At 44.6% G+C, this 14,737-nt stretch overlaps 1 protein-coding gene, 1 long non-coding RNA gene and 1 other non-coding gene across 4 annotated transcripts in view; all 3 read right to left on the bottom strand.

Annotated features, from left to right (window-relative positions):
- The window catches only part of SF3B3 (splicing factor 3b subunit 3), a 28,422-nt gene extending 13,806 nt beyond the window's left edge, over positions 1–14,616 (bottom strand). For both annotated transcript variants that reach the window (XM_085235053.1, XM_085235054.1), the window contains exons 1-12: positions 14,473–14,616; positions 13,318–13,430; positions 12,540–12,866; positions 11,461–11,633; positions 10,468–10,609; positions 9,342–9,454; positions 8,533–8,670; positions 7,987–8,090; positions 6,673–6,838; positions 6,314–6,409; positions 5,713–5,785; positions 313–464 (exon numbers count right to left, since the gene is read on the bottom strand). In XM_085235053.1, coding sequence (XP_085091179.1) covers positions 313–464; positions 5,713–5,785; positions 6,314–6,409; positions 6,673–6,838; positions 7,987–8,090; positions 8,533–8,670; positions 9,342–9,454; positions 10,468–10,609; positions 11,461–11,633; positions 12,540–12,866; positions 13,318–13,387 — 1,554 coding nt within the window. In that variant the 5' untranslated portion in view covers positions 13,388–13,430; positions 14,473–14,616. The remainder of the gene's footprint in view (positions 1–312; positions 465–5,712; positions 5,786–6,313; positions 6,410–6,672; positions 6,839–7,986; positions 8,091–8,532; positions 8,671–9,341; positions 9,455–10,467; positions 10,610–11,460; positions 11,634–12,539; positions 12,867–13,317; positions 13,431–14,472) is intronic.
- On the bottom strand, positions 471–5,706 carry LOC116217138 (uncharacterized). The gene is made up of 3 exons (XR_004161200.2): positions 4,614–5,706; positions 4,036–4,067; positions 471–2,722 (listed from the first exon to the last, which is right to left on the bottom strand). It is a non-coding gene; the product is annotated as an uncharacterized LOC116217138 (long non-coding RNA).
- On the bottom strand, positions 12,132–12,213 carry LOC116217147 (small nucleolar RNA SNORD111). The gene has a single exon (XR_004161236.1). It is a non-coding gene; the product is annotated as a small nucleolar RNA SNORD111 (small nucleolar RNA).
- Positions 14,617–14,737: the final 121 nt, after the last annotated feature.

Below are 14,737 nucleotides of genomic sequence, written 5' to 3'. Positions count from 1 at the left end.
AAGCGAGCATCACTCTTGGCAGCACTGACCTATTAGCAATGCAACAGAATGAACTAGGACAAAGCCACTTGCCAGCTGGAAGCATTCTGTCTTTGAACTACAGTAAAGAACTACTGAGTGCATTCTGAGGGAGCTCAGAGCATTTTCAGCTGGTCCAGTTTAACTAACAGGATAGAAAAGGGCAAGATCAAGTGTCATCTTCTACCAATCCACACCTTTTGACATGACACGTACTACTGCAGAAAGCACAACCGTGCAGCAAGCAGCCACTGGCAAATGTATGTGGACATTCCAGAAGCAGCTTTCCATTACCTGTACTAAGGCATCATCCCCCAGAAGAGAGCAGGACAAGGTGGGTGTAGTACCCAGGAATCCAGAGTCAGTCACTTCTTCTACAGTCTCTCCGATAGACAGCACCAGTGTGGCGTTTACGAAGGACACGATGATATAGGCATCAAACTCATCTGGTCAAGTGAAATGGGAAAAAAAAAAAAGGCTGCTGATTAAACAAATGCAAGGCCTCCCAATGAAATTAACAGTCTGATGTATGTCTAGCAGCTGCTCTTCAGCAGAATTCCTGTGATCATTACATCTGCTGGCAGTGTTGTGCAAGTTCGTCCTAGGACACCCTGTGCAAAAGTCGTCCACTGCTCGACTCCAAACAACACAAGGCTGAGCCGGGGGAATCGATGATACAGATACACACTCAATTCATGATGATCTGGAATCTGGCAAGCAACCTCTTGCCTACTCTTTTTTTTTTTTTTTTTCCTCCTTTCTTTCAAGGACAGCACAGGGTCTAAAGCCTTTAAGACACTTGCCCCGCCTCACACAAGGAAATGAATCCAGATTTAACAGCCAGTAAACCAGAACAGATGGAATCTATTTGCAGAAACTACATCATGGATGCTATGAACAGGAGTTTGCAAGACCACATCTCTCGTTTGTATCTACACAATAAAAGGCTGAAGACAGCTAGAGCAGAGGAGCTCAAGGCTAGCCTGCTCTACCCTCACCCAGTTCTACCAGCTTTCATTCATACAGCATCCATATGGATTCCCAGGATGAGAAGCAATTACATTTTTAAGACAGAGCAAGTGTTGACTTTCACTTCTACTGGAATAAACGGCAGCATTGTAGCTACTATCTGCAGTGCTGGCTTCTCTCAAAGGAGACAGCTTGGGAGAGTCCAGTAGCTTGGACGTGGAAGAGCTCTGCTAACAAAAATAGATTTAATAGCTCACATGGAAGTAAGGAAACTTTGTGGGAAATAGGCAGCAGGACAGGGAAAAGGACATGCTCTGGTCCACTACTGTCATTTGCATTCTTCCAAAAGTGAGAGGCATTAAAGAGAGAGAGAGAGTAGAGCCTCATTAGAACAGAACAAAAGTAATGGGAACAATGAAGTCTGCTGGGAAATGCAGCCAGGAGTCTCAACGGAGAAATAAAATTGTCTCAAAGCAGCTACTTCACTTCTGATGCTGTTGCCATGCAAGTGCAATTTCTTCAAAAGGAGGAATTTCCCCATTTTAACCCAGATCAACCCAGAGCTCAAACTTATGCACCACAGCACTAGGGGAATAAGCAGAGGTGAGGCTAAGAGAGAGTTGCCCAGTTCTGGCCCTTCAGCAGTGTCCCCTCTGCAGGGGAGACAAGAAGTGGTTAATGAACCTCCAAGTGCACAAAGCAAATGGGGAGCCCTCATTGGGATGAATACAGGATGCCAGCAAATAACACAGATCACCTTAAAAGAATGAGTTGAATTAGGGTAACTGAAACAAGTGCTTCAGGAATAGATTGTTTTCTTACCCACCCTGCTTAGAGGAAGGTGTTGCCAAATCTGCTGTGTCATATTTATAACAGAGGTCTTACATACAGCTGAAAATATGCGAGTAAAAAAAAAACAAACATCATTTGTCTCTCCAACATCTGGTATACAGGCCACAGCTCTGATCAGACTGAGGAGCCTTGTGTAGCTAAAGCAATTCCAGTATTGCCCTGTGGCATGAACTCCATTGCAGCTCTTTAAGCAATCACAACCCAAAAAACACAACAAGCTCCCGAAGTGCACCAACAGGAGCAGGTCTGCATCAGGAAATCAGGAAGGAAGACCTGAACCTGTACGCAGAAACTGATTAGTAAGGCCAACTACTTAAACACTTGGCTTAACAGAAGAATTCCTCTGACATTAACAGCAGATGGTAAGAGTTCAGTGAGATGCGCACTGTTACACAGCTTTTTTCTCCACACTAAGTAAGACCTTCTCCTAAATCTTGCACGCATTTTTCAACACCAAAAGCCTACAAGAATTCCTTGACTGCTTTAACTAGATTCTAGCAGTCCAGCAGACTTTTAATTCATAAATATCTTGTAGACAGGATGTGCTAAAAATTCCATTTCAAAGACCATCATCACTTTCCAAACTCCTTGAAAGCTACTCCTTTTTCCCTGGAGGCTGTCACTCCCGTGATAAACCACCATGTCCCAGCTGGAGGCTCAGCCATGTGATTTGGAGCAGGACAAAGAACTCCCATTTGAAAGCGAAACAGATTCCCTCAGTCCTACTCCAAACGAAACTCATTCTTACCTCTTAAGACTTCTAGCTCTTTCTTTTCACTGGTTTGGTTACATTAGAGCATGTCTTTAATTCTGTGTCAGCAATAGTGACAAGTGCATTTTTGCTCGAAGTCCAGTAGTGTTGCTTAATGCCTCTCTGCTGGAGCTTTTGAAATAAAGGGTTTGATTTCCCAGAATGAAGTCAGTGAATAAGACGCATTCATCCAGATACAAACAATGCAATTTTGCTTTAGAAAACTGCCTAGCTGAAATTAAGAAGACTAAATCCCCGGGGCACGCCGACTATCCTCACTCAGAAAAAGAACCATCTATTTTAATATGAAAAGATATCTACTTAGCTCTCTGCAATCCCAAGCATAACATCAGGCTGCCCAGAGTTCTGAACAGATAAGACATTATTTTGTGTGCAGACACAGACTTCAGAGATGTTCATTACTGTTCTAATTGCTCCAGTTAGCTCCCTTTCAGCAAGCAACAGAGACATTTTAATGACTCTGAAGAACCACAGCTGGACTCATTCTCCTGTGCCTTCATTACAAGTTTTCTGCAGCTTCATGCACACGTCAGGATCAGTTATATAAACATCACATTTCAGCCCATGAACGCTATACCACCATCCTTTTTGCTACTTGTCATGAACTCATTTTGAGTCAGTCCATGAAAATTCCATTATGAGAAGCCAGTCCACACCCGAGATAAAGGTTTTTCCATGCTCTGCAGCACTTGAATCTGCACTGATGCAAATACAGCCACCACTAGTTAAGACAGGTTCAGTGGACAAATAGATGAGCAGTGACAAAGTTCAGGATTATTCCACTTCAAAGATATTGATGGGATGACAGCACATCTCCCTAGGCTTCTGTTTACTACTGCATGGAGACTGCAGCTGTGACTCACCACACATCGCTTCTGGTGCGAGAAGCATCAGGCAGTGCCTACAGACTGTTAGGACTCAGCTTACATCCATCCCCACTGCAAAGCACACAGCCCTCTCAGCTTGCAGTCCTCCACATCCAACTGCTAAAAAGGATCTGGTCCAAATTCCACGTGCTTCTCTGTTTGATGGGGCAGCCACATACAAGCAACTGTGCCAGCAATACCTAGAGGTGCTCCATGCACACTTGTGAGGGGATAAAAACCAGTTACGTGGCTGGAAGCCGATCCTGTCTAGAAGTGGAGCTGAAAGTACCCTTGAAATGTGCACCTCTGACATCAGCAAGAACTGAGCATTCTGCAGAGATACAGTCAATTATTTTGTTCCTTGGAGATCCTGAGATGGAATGGAAGTTGCTTTGTACTTCAGTAGCTGAGGAGTACAAACAAAACCACCTCCAACTACAGGATAGCTTTCATAATTCATTTACTGAAAAGCTAAGCATAAAAGTAACCCCATGATTTTGGGATTCTCTGTGGGTAACCTGTGGGTCATCTCAGTAACCCCTGGCAGTATGTACACACCTGTGGTGATCAGCACCTCCACCACCAGCCACCTGTGGAAGAAAAAAAGAGGCTTGGTATTGGTAGTGTGTATCACCACGTACCAGCCAGGGTTAGTATTTGCTTTGAAGGCTGCAAGCTTGTATGTGTCTTACAGAGGCCTCACAGCATGAGCACACTGTGGCATTGAGAGAGCGCCAGGCAACTCAATGCTGAGAACTGAACACTCAAAAAAAACAGCACTTGTGCAGTTTCAGGGTTAGACAGCTGCCTGAAGGGGTCCTGCAGCCTTTCTAATTACAAAACATTGGCTGTGAATTCAAAGAGTTGTAACTTGGTGAGTGGTCTTACAGAACTTTATGTACAAGAAGTACTAAGGTCACAACAGCAACAGATCCCAGTCCTTCTGAAATCACTCAGATCCTCATGCTGGAACTCTTAAGAATTTGGTGGAGGAAAAAAGAGGAGGTAGTGAGATTAGCAATGGTCCTCTACCTCCTGAGAGTCAGTCATCCTCTGGAACCCTAACAGAAAAGGTTTTAAAATTCTGAAATGATGTTAGAAGGCTCAATCTTTTAAAGGAAAAGAAAGTTACCTACTTCTTTACCAGGACTGGAGCATGGATTTGCCTCTAACAAACTGGAATGCCTCTTCTAAAGGAAAACACATGGTTTGGAGAGGAACTGTGGAAATATTTTCCTTCTGTTCCTTTTTAGTTCTGGGGAACATGTGGGAACTTCCCGCTCAGAGTTCTTTCCTTGCTGCTCAGGCAGTACTTGAATCTCAGAACATCAGGACAAAAATCAAAGACAGGTCTCAAATGACAAGGTAAATCCTACAGCAATATTTGAAATTTCCACAGGGCTACAGGATCCCTGGAAGACACACTACTCTAAGGCTGCTCAAAAACAAGAAACCATATCAACACAGAAGGCTGAGGTCTTCACTGCAACAATCTGCCATTTCTACACCCGGTGCATAAAACTACAGCAAGTCTTTGAAAGATTTTGCCTCAGAAATAATTATGGAGATTTACAGTACCTAGATAGTTTCATTTCAAGCTTTTTAGATTTTTCTGAGGACTTGTTCTCACCTCCAGCAGAAATGCAGGACAATGGAATGTATTTCCTCTCATCTTTCACAATGCAAACTCATTATCTGAGATCAGGAAAAAAAAACAAACAGCCCCACAACCCAGTAACTTTTGCCAATTTCAATTACAGAGCTTCCTGGGAAGAGCAGCACCCAAACCCTGCTGGGTTTCTGAACAGGCAGTGTGATCCACTCCTAACAGACTGTTTTCTTTACAGATATGCACGGAGGGAAGCAATAGAACAGATACTGCTGCTGATTTATCTGGGCTTTTTCCATAATTTTTATCCCGCTCACTCACAAAGAGCTGATTATTGCAGTTGTCAACACATATGAAGAATAGCGAGTGCGCTCCAATAAAAGGCATCATCACTGCCTATGAATGTCAGAGCAAAACCTTACTGGGAACTGGGAAATGAGAAGTTCAGCAGCTTCAGGCTGTAAATGCACAGCTGATGCAGCACACTGTGCGATGGATGCAGCTGTGAGCAGTTTCTTTGTCGAACGGAAGCATGACAATTCTAGGGGACCAGAGGGTGGCTTCAAAGTACAAACAGGTGGCTGCAAAACACCCACTTCCTTGAGCTTAAGGAAAATACTGCATACCTTCAACGTGTCTCCTCACAGTCCATACAGCATTGGGGTTACCAGGCAGCTCTGAAACGGCCATTTCAGATACCTAAGGGAAAACAGGAACCAGGTTCTTTTGACAATAGATGTTCAGGCTTGCTGCAATCCTAGTGTAATAAACAATCAGCAGTTTTTAAGCTTTCCCACAACTGGACAGGAAAGCTAGCAAATTCCCCGTTTTTGATGCTCTCCCCCCGATGCCAACTGTGCAAGGGAGTAGAATATATTCAGCAGTGATATTGCAACATCAGAGCTCCAGAAGAGCAGCTTTAAAACAAGGTCATCCACCCCCAGCAAACAGATAGCAGCTGACAGAGACACTGGGAAAGTTCCAATTCAATACACTCAAGCATTAGACAAAATGCAGGTGGTTTAGAGTCAATAAAACAAAAAGCCTTTGAGTTTCTAAAAGTAAACAGCACAGTCCTTCTGTTTCCAAGGCACAAACCTAGAAAGTTACTCTCCCTCCAGGCTTTAGCAAAAGAAGAATCCCTCCATTAGAGCACCCTTATTGCTTGGATTGTCTCCCACATTCCTTGCCTCTCAAGCTGTTTTTCTAATGAGCTGGAAGGTTTACCTCAAGTCCATGTCTTAGAACCCTCAGAGATGACCGTGGCCCCCGACCGCAGGCCACATACAGCTGGGGTGTGTCCTCATTGGCAAGATCTGCTATCTGCATGGAAGAAGATAAAATAAACCTGAGCCACAGGAAGAGAACAGATCAGTAATAGTCTTAAGCAGCTGGCTGAGAATTCAGCAGACCAACTTTTCTATTAGCATTTAGTATAATGCAATGTTTCTGGAAACTTGGGATAACGCTTCTTTGCTGACTCTGCTTGCACACAAAAGCATGGAAAAACAGTCATGCATCTATAATCAATTCCTCTAAGTGAGAGGGTCCTACGAACAGAAGGGAGCTTGCTGATAGCAACCTACCTGACAACACAGAATAGGAGACAAACTGTCCAATTCATCCACCAGCACCAGGTTTTTGAGAGGTCGTGGCTGAAAAAAGAATGTATCTCCTTCCTCAAGAGGCATGGCAGAAGAGAACTCTGGTTCCTCATCATCATCACCCAGATGGGCTATCTGGTACAGATAACTTGAGACAGGAAGTGAAAGAAACAGCATGTTCAGTGAGGAGTGTACGCAGTCTTCTCTAATACAGCCTAGCCAAATATTCAGCAGGACGGAGGGAAATCCTTCCCTGTATTATACAGTTATTAACATTTTGCCTCAGGGGTTATTTTCTTCATAAAAAAAAAAAAGTGTTAGAAGGGAATCAGATGCTCATGAAATAACTAACTAAAATAAAGGTCTCATTTGTAGCTGTAACTGGCAAGGTATGGCAGTGTTTCAGTGCTTTCTGTTTACCCCTGAACCTTTGAGACACTCTAGTGCTAGAGCCAAAGCACTAACTGACAACTGAGGCCACAAGCAAGGCCAAGGACTAAAGCCACAACTCCAGTCATGTATTTTATTGGCATATTCTCACCTTGTTATTCTTAGCCCCACTCCCCACTCCATTTTATGAGCCTAAATAGCACAACAATCAAGTTGAACTTCAGAGGAAAAAAAGAAATCCAGAAAGATAGACCTTCTTGTTTCTAATGATGCTCAAATTAATATGTCTTCCTCAAAAGCCTGCTTTATGCAGAGTTCAGATTCACTCTGGTAAACTGCTCGGAACTCCCCCAGGTGGCTGACTCTGCAGATGCAGGCAGAAGAGTATTAGATCTATTCATCTCCATTCCTGTGAACACACAGCTGCAAAGCCATGCTCAAAGGCACATGAAGACTTTTTGGAGCATTCTACGCTCCTGAATAGCAAAAAAGAGAAAGTCCTCAACAATATTTCTATTAAGAAAAGGACCATACAGCTACTGATAAAAAGCCCTACCAGCTCCTGAGTCTGCAGTTCCATTTTGAGAGATGCTGTAGTACACGAACAAGTTTAATGAGAACTGATCAAATTAACCATCGGGAGGTGACTGATCCTACATAAAATGGAACACCCAGTTCTTCCAACTGCAAGAACACATTGTCTTTTGTTCACTGCAATATTTAATCTGGGATCAGCAAGAAGAAAATTCCCTCTTCAGTCATGCCACATGAACAAAGAATTAATCTACCCATTAAATCTGAGATGTTGTCTTTTTTACTTTTATCGAAGTCAAGGATCAGTCTGCAGTCACAAACAGAAACAGACTGTTTCAGGGGAAAACCACTGGTGTGAAATTGTTTACTTACTGGTTTCCAAATTCAGATGCCACAAAGAGAAATCCTGTCTTCAGCACACACATGGCAGCAGCTACAGGAACAGTGTCAAAGTATTTCAGTCGAATCTCAGTAACCTGAAAGCAGAGGAAGACATGAACTTACTAGCAAGGTACTAAAGCTGTACATGTGTGACTTTAAAAAAAAAAAAAAGCCACCTGATTCAGTGTACCAGAAATCTTTTCATTGCCTAATACTAGGGTAAGCAGCAGCAAACTACTTCAGTTTAAGTTAAGTATTTCAACTTACAGACTAGCTGGCTGTGCCAAGCTAGTTTCCTGAACTTGCAACAAGATCGACTACAGCACACAAACAAGAACTCTGTGCGCCCTGCTCTGTCACTCTGAGGAACAGCAGTTACAGTTGTGAGCATAACAGAATTACAAAAATATATGCCATCACACAGCTAAACCCAAAATACTGCGTATTTATCACTTCAGAGAATCAGGCAAAACTATGGACTAAGATGCGTGTTTCCTCTAAATGCGTGTTTCTTGCCATTCTTCAAATATGGCTTACCATGTCCTCATCAGTCTCCAGAGTGATTTTGAAGATATCTCCCTGTTCTGTCTGGGCCAGGAAGAAGAACATGGACTTGGTCTTGTGTGTAGCAGAGCAGACAAAAATCATACCTCTCTCTGGGTCATCCAAGTCATTCTATCAAGAAAAAAAGTAGAAATGATTGGAAAAGACCTGTACAGATGTGGTTTCACCAACTGAAGTATTTCCATTTCACAGGTGCCTGAGAACTGACAGCACACACAAAAGCTTTCCTCCATTGTTCTCAGCACATCTTTCCCCCAAAAGGAAATACATTTCTAAGACACTGTGCCTAAGCTTTCCCCCTCTCATCTTTTTTGCCCTTCTCCCAGATGGTCCCCAAACATCAAAACCAAACACAGCAGTAACACAACCAGATGTTTTCAGCACCCGAGCTTCTGCAGGTGTTTAAAGCTCTGCAGTAGCGAAGCCTTACAAGCAACAGAGCAGCTGTTGAATTCACCTGTATACACAACTGCAGCCATGACTCAACACCTCAAGTCATCCTGCCTTACACTGACAGCACTGCCCCAAGTGCCTGATCAGAGACTTTGGAGTACTTTCAGCATCAATTTCAGAGAAGAGACATGAAACAAACTCATCACATCAGGCCATGCCTACCATCATTTTCCCTCACAGATGACACGCAGCCATGGAGGCAGATACAGGCTAACAGACTCTTAATTCCATTTTCGTTGCTTTAGATCCTCCCTGATAGTGGCAAATTTACTCAGCAGTAACAAAGAAAATCTTTGTTAAAGGTAAAGGAGGAATCCCAGAATTCTCACCCGTCTCCTGGGAATTGGGCATCTGATATCCGGCTGGTCACCAAAGTTTTTATAAGTGATGTAGTTTTCTGAACAGATCAGCACCCCACTAGGTCCATCAGAACCACCAGGAACTGAAAAACAACAAGGAAACGTCACTACAAGAATTCTTACCACAGATCTGAATTACAATTTATAAAGGATTTATTTTGGTTCTTTGAAACAGCATAGCTCTTACTACTCTGCATCATCCTGAATATATGAATTTTTCTAAGGGGAAAGATCAACAGAATACAGCTTTCTATGCAGGCATAAAAACAGGGCAGAATGAACTGAGGCACCAGGAAAAAGAAAAACAAAGGATACATTTCCAAGTAAATTGCTTGTTTCATCTTTTATGTTTCATTCTCATCTAGAGAGCCACGCTGGGCCCAAAACACTACATCAGCAATTTGTCAGTGACTGGCATGTTTGCTTGCTGTCATAACACCAGATGTTTTTCTGACACATCTTTCATCTAAGAATGTTTATTAAAATGGTCCTGTTGGGAGCCCAGCATAACAGAACACGCTACTGAAGGGCAGCAGCACAGCAAGCAGATCCAGCCCAGTGTTTGTTTCTAACAGCTGCCAGCAGACTATATAACAACAGAGTAAGCATACCTAGCTTTCAGCTTCTTTCCACTTGGAGAGATATCTGCAGATCAGCACTTCCTCAAGTTGGAAGTGTTAGCTTTGCATCAAACCCTGGTAGATGGGCCTTTAGTGCATGTTTATTTACTGGCTTTTTGCATGCACGTTAGCTGCTCAAATCCCATTCAGAAGAGTAGAACAGCACTTATGCATTACCTCAAATTACATTCTTTTGCATCTGTCACCAGCTAATTTTGTTTAATATCTAGTTCCTGAACAACGAGAATCCAAAGTAGACATAAGAGAGATGCAGAGCAGTTTTCAAACCTCAGCTGTATCTGCATATTTTTGCATATTTCCACATGTGAACCATTACTCATGACCTGGCTCATCAATTAATTTATACTGATGGCTCAAACTAACCAAACAACTCCTAGCACCTAAAGCATAGCAATACCAGAAAAGGAACCGAACAGATCCACAGTAAAGTGACTGGGCAGCCAGGTGGGCAGTACCTGTTATAAGGAAGTTGCCATGCTCTTCCAGAGGCTCACTGTATTTCCTAACTACATGGTTCAAACCCAAGTCCAGTTCATAAAATGTCAAGGTCTGTTGTGTGTTGGCTGCTGCTTCTCCTGTTGGATCGTTGTCTGCTTCCTAAAACACAAAACATGAACACTTCATTCAAGCCACCAACGGTATCTGTGCATGCTGTGAAAATATTCTAAGACCTGAAATGGCATGAGTGAGAAGCAGCAACTTAAACACATTCAGAGATCATTTTCACTGAAGTCTACAGCAGCAGCGGGAGCTTTACAACCCCAGCAACGTCTATACAGAGGAGGATCCTCATCAGCTCAAGCCTGTTACCACACAGTAACCATGTCTGCCATCAAACACAGCCTGCGGTTTTCCTTAGAACCTCTAGCCAGTAATCATACCTCCACCCTCTCTGACACACAAGACTTCAGGGCACGTGTAAATTACAACATGAAGGCTTGCCCTCGAGTACAGCTTTAACCTCTAGAACAACAGACCAGACACTTTTCTTTAGCTGCTTATTCAGACAGCTGATAGGTACACTGTCCAGAGCAAACAACTTGGTCAGAATTCAGGCAATATTTTCACAGCAAAAGGTTTGCTCTTGATGTGCTACCCCCCGACAGCACCAAGACGTCTCTCAAGAAAGGAGAAGCAAAACTAACATATCAAAAAAGAGTTTTAAACAACATTAAAATGAAGCCCAAAAGAGTTGGGCGAAGATGCTCAAAAAAGGGTCAGAGGAAGAAAACGTGCAGTTCAGCAGCAACAAGTTGAGAATCACCAAAATAGAAGAGACCTTCCAACTCTGACTAAAGGTAAGACAAGAATGCAAGTAAGCTCGAGACAAAAAAAAGTTATCTCAGACAGGAAAGGCAGACAACATTCCCTGATTCCACTGTCAGGTGAAGCAGGCCAGAGAGAAGTAACAAAGCGCAGAAGACAGCAAAAAGTCAAAGTCTTCTCACCTCATAATCCATTTCCAGACAAGCAAACATTGGGTTTTCAAATCCCACGTCGACTCCCACCACGTGGTAGACCAAGGTATTGGCCTTGTGGGCTTCCAGTGGGGAGGAAATGGTGAGCCGAGCTGCAGCATCTCTGTTTAAGATATACACCAGCTTCTGCTTCTCAATAGCACCTGCAAGAAAAGGGCAGCAATACTTGGTGATGAGATCTGTCATACTGCATCCCAACATAAACCTTCACAACAGAATGCTGGCATTATTTTGCTGCTGAAATCTGCTATTGGTACTTATCTCTGTGCCAACAATTATCTTCAAATACCTCATTTTATGGTATTTAATGACTACAAGCAACAAATCCAGCTCTAAAGCCAAACTCTGACTCTTTGGGTTAGTTCCAACTAGCTCAGTATTCAGCCCATGATAGCTACAGGCAGATCTACCCACATTCCACAACACAAAACACGATGGACTGCACAGAAACAAGAACAAGTTTAAAAAAACCAGCTTTGGCAAACTAAGGAGGTTCATGCACTCATGTTTATTCTCACTCTACAAGCTTGTCATCCCGTTGGCTGTAAAAACACAACTGCTAGCAACGCTGGTCAGCCAACCAAGTAACTAAGATGCCTCATGGTAAAGCTTAAACTACCAAAGTGTTCTTTCTAGCTATGAAGCCTGATCAGAGATTCATCTAGTTGTCTCCACAATACAGCTCAGAGAAGAGACATGAATTCACAGCATCATTTCAGGCTGGAGGAGCTGACCACACCACAGAGGGATGGCTGCAGTCCTAACTTTTCTCCCAGACATCACACATCAGAGTTCTGCCCGCTCACCACGAAGCTGGCTGGCTTCTTTCCAGACTGCTTTGTCCCAACGTTAGAATTCAATTTGTGCAATTCCATCAGCGTCAAGGAACTATTTTCAAGTGTCTGCATTTTCCTTGACCTGCCTCACAGCCTACCAAACTGCCTGAGAAGAAATACTTCAATCACACCTGGCCGAAACTTGCTCTGAGGCTACTAACTCCAAGACAGGAATTAAAACCAAGCGAAAACCAAGCCTCTAGGTTGACTTACTGATCATGACAGCACGGCCCTTTGGGTCCACGGCCAAGTATTGGCCTGGAACAATCCTGCGACATCCGCTCTTGCCGAAGGTTTCCTGATGAATCTTCTCAAACACGTTTTTGGAAGGCTGGTACTCCAGGATAACAATGCGCCCTGAGTCGCTGCCCACAACAATGTAGTCTTTGGTCCCTCCTGTCAGCCGGAAGGCCATGAGGGAGCGGATGACCCCAAACACTTCCACCGTCAGCAAGGTGTGAACCTTCCCTGTGTTGGGGTCTGGGCGGAGCAGCTCCAAGATCTTGCCTCGGGAAACAACAATTTCTTGTTGTTTGGTTCCTAAGGAATGAGGAACAACAGAGCAGAACAAGCAGTTATGATAAACACTGTGAGAAAGATTACAGAATATTTTTCTGTATATTGTTAATATAGAATATTCAGGATAAGAGAACATCCAAGAGATTTTTGTTTACTGTTGTCAGAAAACTCAAAGCAACTTAGTCACCAAGCAAAGTACCCTGCCCTGTGTTTCACTACCTTTTAATAAATTGTGAAAATAAAATATTAAATTATATCTGCACATGGAATCAAGCCAAACATTCTCTGTTTCCACACAAACCAATCGCTCAAATTACACACTTTGGATCAAATGATAAAACATCTCCAGAAGTAAAAGACTTAACTATATTGATGCAGAGTAGCTGCAGCAACCAAACAGCACAGAAACTCTTTTTTTTCCTCTACTGTCTGAAAGAGCCTAGGCCAAAAAATGTTACAGGGTAGAAGTTACCTGAGAAGTTGCCATGGATGGCATAGCTGATGCCCGTGGCACGCTGTAACGTGAGGTTGTACAGAAACATGGTGACAATGGATTCACTTCACTTTCTTGTAGCTCCACTGAATCTGCAACAGGTATTTGTACAGCCAAAATCATTCACGTGGTACAAAAGCAGAACTGATGTTCTCTCATTAATCTGCAGATTTAACTTCAATCCTTATCATAGAACCGCAAGTTTGGAAATGACCTGCAAGATCAACTAGTCCAACCGTTCTCCCATCACCAGTGCTACCACAAGCACTAAACCAGATCTTGTAGCTCCTCATCCAGGTGCCTCTTGAACACTGCCAGGGACGGCGACTGCACAACCTCCCTGGGCAGCCATCCCAGTGCCTGACCACTCTCTGAGAGAAAAAGTTCTTATGTCTAACCTAAACCTCCTCTGGTACAACTTGTGGCCATTTCCTCAGGTCCTGTTTGTTGCCTGGGAATCCTTCTCAGCAGATTTAGAGCTTACAGCCACTGCTGACCAGCTCAGTGACAGGATGGTGGGGACTTTTAAATTAAAAGAGGAGAAACGTAGGTTAAGTGTTGGGTGACATCTTTCACTGAGGGCAGCGAGGCCCTGACACAGCTGCCCAGGTTAGCTGTGGATGTCCAATTCCTGGAGGTGCTCAAGGCCAGGCTGGACGGGCAGTGTGATCTAGTGCCTGATTTAGCAGTTGTTGCCAACCCTGCCTGTGACACAGTGGGGACCTGGTGATCTCTGAAACCCTTTCCAGACCAAACCCCTCTGATTCTATAGCACACCTCCCCGTGTCTGTACAACCATAGAGGCACCCGTGCCGTTACCCCTCGGCTGCTCCCTGAGCCCCGCAGCACGGGGTGGCGATTTCCTCCCTCGGGAACCACGCAGGACGAGCACAAGCCGCACAGAAACCTCCGTCCTTCAGGCCCCGGAGCGATGGAACCTGCCCTCTGCTCCCGAACCGCCTTCCCCCACACCCGGCCCCAGGATCCGCCTCAGGCTCGGGCCCGGCCGCCTCTCACAACCCGGGCCCCGCGGGGCTCACGGCCGCTCCCACCCCACAAATGACGGCTTACAGCGCACTGCCTAAGCCGAGAGCCCGCCGCCGGACAGGCACAGCACGGCGGGGCCGTCCCTACCGTGCGGATGGCGGCGGATGTTGCTCCGGCCTAGGCGGGCGCCCCGCCGGCCCACTCGGCCATCAGCCCCGCGCCTGCGTGCTGCGCTCCCGCGCTTCCTCGCTGGGGCTTTCCTCGGGGCCCGGCGCGCGCGCGCGCGCGCTGTGAGAGGAAGCGGCTGTCCGCGGCTGTCCGCGGCAGTGCCTAAATAACTACGGCCCGACATCAGTGTTACCTCGCGCTCAGAGACTCCACAAAATTCCTCCAACACGTCAAGGCGCAAAGA

This window comes from Meleagris gallopavo, chromosome 13, assembly GCF_905368555.1.
Source record: "Meleagris gallopavo chromosome 13, MGAL_WU_HG_1.1, whole genome shotgun sequence".
NCBI classification, from domain to species: domain Eukaryota; kingdom Metazoa; phylum Chordata; class Aves; order Galliformes; family Phasianidae; genus Meleagris; species Meleagris gallopavo.
Note: the sequence above shows the minus strand (reverse complement) of the source record. Positions and strands in the feature narration are given on the sequence as shown.